We start from the raw sequence: 4,439 nt of genomic DNA on the forward strand, positions 1-4,439 counted from the left end.
GATGCTAGTCCAAACCTTTTTGGACAAAAGTGATAATTTTCAACATACCATAAAGACCATTTTTGTCCTAAATTTATGTGGTTGTCCTAAATTTATGTGGTTCTATAACTTATATATAAAATGTAATTGATGAATTAAATAGTAATTATGAGAAGAACTTATGATGAGAATATCAATTGATTCATTTCCTCTAAACATAAATTATTTCTCTTTATATAAACAACGTAATTGCATATGTATTATCCATCTATGAGATTGTTCAATTAGACACCATTACAAAAAGTGAAAAAATTCATGAAATCGACATCTTCTAGATTAAGGGCGCGTTTGGTAAGGGGTAATTAAGGCAGGAAAGGAATAAATCATTCAAATGGAATGGTAAGACGTGTGTTTGGTTGGAGTAAGGAAAGGATATCTTCACTCAAAAGAGAATCTCATTCCCTCTGAACACGGTGTTTTCATTCAAGGGGGTACCCCTGATTTTTTTTCATTCCATTCAAGCGCTATTACACATCTTCCCATTTTGCCCCTAGAATATATCATGAACGCAGAAAAATCAGCTAGATATCAATCGATTTCCCTCCAAATCTGAAACAAATTAGCAACCAAAATCTCCAAAATCACATAAAATCAGCCACGTATGGCAGCATATCGTCTCTATATAGGGCTTCATTCGACCATTCTTATTACTGGTAATCCCCTTTTTAAGATTTCTTTCAAGTTGATCTGAAGTTATACTCATCAAGAAACGTCATTTGTGAAGGTTAGCATCTCTCTGCATTTATTTTTGTTTATCTAATTTCTATTCTATTCATTGCGTGTTCTTCTTTCTGTGTACCAATGATATCATATAATCAGAGCTGTAAATTATTGTTTGTTTGCTGTATAAATATGATAAGAAAACTTAATTTTTGTATAAGAGGGATGAACATATGTTGTGTATATGGTAAGCCCCCATCCTTGTTCGTCTATCAAAGGAGGACCAAGAAAGGAAAAAAGAATCAGGAACCATGAAGTTGTACGTAGCTGGAATTGATTGGTGGAGTATGGGTAGTTTGTCTTTTCTTTAGGGTTCGTTTCTGGAGTGTTCAAGCCTGAGTTGGGGGTTTCGTTGCTCTTTCCTCGGTTTAGTTTCTCCACCTTTCCCACCACTAAATCCAATTTCCTTATCACATCATTTTGCATCAGCTTGTTGTCTTCAATAGCCCTAGCTTGTTGTTGGTTCACAATCTTCTGTTGTTGCTGTTATTGTTCATTTGAAATTCTTCCCAGGGTTAATAAATATTTTGCCAATTCTTGTTGGGTTTTTGGTTAAAAATATAAATTAACTACCCATAATAATGAAAAGATAGCAATACTGATTGCAAAATAAGATAAGGAAAACTTTTTGAAATCATCATCCTACCTTGTTACTCAAAAAACTTCGTTCACAAAGTATTAATACAAAAATTAATTAACCTAAACTAAAAGATAAATGGATTACATAAATGTAATATATAAAGATTCAAAATTAAAATAGAGAAATTAGAAGGAGAAGAAACAAATAAAAAAAATGGATTTTGCCCCTTTGTGGTCCGTCACTTCCTCTCTTCTTCCGGCGTGTGAATGTGATGCCCCTCTTTCTTTTCTTTTTCTATTTGACATGTTTTCCCAGCCATACTACAACACCAACAAATGGGTTTTTCACTTGCAAATTGGGTTGATTAAATAAAATGTGAATTTGTCCCCTTTTCTTCTCCTAATTTCTTTCCCTCTATTTTCTTTCCTGCCCCATAAAAGATCTAATGGGCCTGAATTTAATTTTAGTGTGGGATGCATTGAAATCCATAAATGGGCTAAAAAATTAGGCTGTTCGACAATGTCCGGGTGTTCATGACGCTAGAAACTGGACCAAATATCGTCCAAATCTACTTATTTTATATGCTTTCAATATTTCATTATTTTACAAAGATTTACTACTATTGCAGTTATGGATTGCCTTAAAATGAATAGACAAAAAAGAACAAAGAAACTTGCTGCATTTAGTACATTGTGGATTGAGATAATCAGTTTGGTAAATTGGTATTTTCAACTAGTGAGTATTATTATTGCCATACATATATTTATGTGTCCAACTAGACCTCGCTACAAGATGTTATGCCTAGAGAGAAAACAATATATGCAAAGATTAGTGTACGAAAGTGATGAGACTTGTACACAACAATTAAGAATGAATAGGGTAACGTTTGTTAAGCTTTGTCGTATGGTTGAGATTGATGGCAAGTTAAAGGCCTCTAGGTATCTCCAAATTGATGAACAAGTGGCAATATTTTTGTATGTTTTGGCCCACCATGTGAAAAATCGTGTGGCGAAGTTTCAGTTTCGTAGATCAGGAGAGACAATTAGTAAACATTTCAATAATGTACTCAATGTTGTTATTCGGTTGGAAAAAGAATTGTTTAAGAAACCCGAGCCTATATCAGAAACTTCAACTGATGAAAGATGGAAATGGTTCAAGGTATGTGATTTGCTAGACTCAAGTGTATACAGATTATTCTTGGTTAGTATTCTAATTCTCATACATATTTAATTTTGGCTATAGGGATGTTTAGGAGCAATAGATGGGACACACATAAGTGTACATGTACCAGAGGCAGACAAACCTAGATATAGAAATCAAAAAGGCGAAATTACAACGAATGTACTTGCTGCTTGCACTCCTGATATGCAATTCATTTATGTATTACCAGGCTGGGAAGGATCTGCTGCAGATGGTAGAATACTACGTAGTGCAATGCTTCGAGAAAATGGGTTACAAGTTAGTAAAGGCAACTATTATCTTGTTGATGTCGGGTACACGAATGGAGAAGGATTCCTCGCATCATTTAGAGGTCAAAGATATCATTTGAATACTTGGTTGAATGGTCATCGTACAGAAAAGGCAGAGGAATATTTTAACATGAAGCACTCGGCTGCAAGGAATGTCATAGAACGTTGCTTTGGTGTATTAAAAAAAGATGGGCTATACTTAGAAGTCCATCATTTTATCCCATTCGAACACAAAATAAAATTATCCTTTCTTGTTGCCTTCTACATAACTTTAAACGAAAGGAATTACCATATGATCCACTTGACGATGAGGACATTATTGACACAAACAACGATGAGGAGGATACAGATCTTGGATCACAAGTCGAGCACATAACAACTATTGGAACATCGAATGAATGGACGAATTTTAGAGAAAACTTGGCTAACTCAATGTTTAATTCTTGTAGATCTAGGCATAACTGATTTCTTATTGTTGTATTAATTACATTGTGATACATTTTTAATGAATTTTAGTAATATTATGTTTCCAGTTATGTTGTGTTTGATAGCGACTTGTTATATATTTAGTTAATGTTTCTATAGTTCTTTATGTATCGTTTTTTAATTGTCAAGGTATGGAGTCACAAATTCATGGTGATAGGGGCCCAGGAAAAAATAAAAAGAAGTGGAATGATATAGAAGACGAGAAACTTGTTGAAGCTATGGTTGATATACTTAATTCAGGTTCTCACTTTAAATCTGACAATGGTTTTAAGCCTGAGTTCTTTGGTGCGGTGGAAACACGACTTGCAGTCTCACTTCCCAACTCGGGAATAAAAGCTAAACCACATATTGAATCACGCATAAAAACTTTGAAGAGCGATTGGTCTACTGTGCATGATATGATGTCATGGAACAACACAAGTGGTTTTGGATGAGATTTTCAAAATAAGATGCTTGAAGCTCCTCAATCTGTTTGGCAAGCATATGCTCAAGTAATGTTTTTAATTGAATGATCTAAAACTAATTTTTATAATATTTTGAGCATAATGTATTATTTATTATTTTTGGATTTTTTTTAGGTACATAAGAATGCAGCAAAATGGAGAGGCAAAAAGTTTCCTCATTATTGGGACTTATGTCTTGTATTTGGAAAGGATCGTGCTAATGGAAGAGATGCTCAAACAACGGCGGATGTTATATCTGAGATAAATAACGAACAACAAGAGCCCGACGATTACATGTAAGGAACTGGAGTTGGGTTAGAGGATATAAATGTTGATGCTCCTATGAATAGTCCTACATATACTCATTCTAAAGAAGATTCGAGTATACAACGAAAGAGAAAAAGAAGAAATAGTTGGGATCCTTTAATGAACAACTTGAAAGATTCGACAGATATAATTGGTTCAAAGATTGATAATGCAACAAGTACCTTCAATGTGGTTTTTGGGATCGAGAGAGATAGAGAAGAACTACGTAAAAAACTTAATTCTGAGATGAAAAAAGTTGTTGGTTTAACTGTCCGTGATTGTAACAAGGCAGTTCATATGCTTTCAAAGAATGATGAGTTGATGGTAATCTTCTTTACCGTTGAGGAGGAAGACAAATTTGAATGGGTAAAGGACTTACTTGAAGATGATGTTTGA

The 4,439-nt window shown here is 34.0% G+C and overlaps 1 protein-coding gene and 1 pseudogene across 1 annotated transcript; both read left to right on the forward strand.

Moving 5' to 3' along the window:
- Window positions 1–421: 421 nt before the first annotated feature.
- On the forward strand, window positions 422–3,288 carry LOC111886491 (protein ALP1-like). The gene is made up of 2 exons (XM_023882745.3): window positions 422–2,497; window positions 2,582–3,288. The coding sequence occupies exons 1-2, from the start codon at window positions 1,970–1,972 to the stop codon at window positions 3,182–3,184; spliced, it is 1,131 nt and encodes a 376-aa protein (XP_023738513.1). The 5' UTR covers window positions 422–1,969; the 3' UTR covers window positions 3,185–3,288.
- Window positions 3,289–3,425: 137 nt separating this feature from the next.
- Window positions 3,426–4,439, forward strand: LOC111886527 (uncharacterized protein At2g29880-like; annotated as a pseudogene).

Source organism: Lactuca sativa, chromosome 3, assembly GCF_002870075.4.
Source record: "Lactuca sativa cultivar Salinas chromosome 3, Lsat_Salinas_v11, whole genome shotgun sequence".
In the NCBI taxonomy this organism is placed as follows: Eukaryota; Viridiplantae; Streptophyta; class Magnoliopsida; order Asterales; family Asteraceae; genus Lactuca; species Lactuca sativa.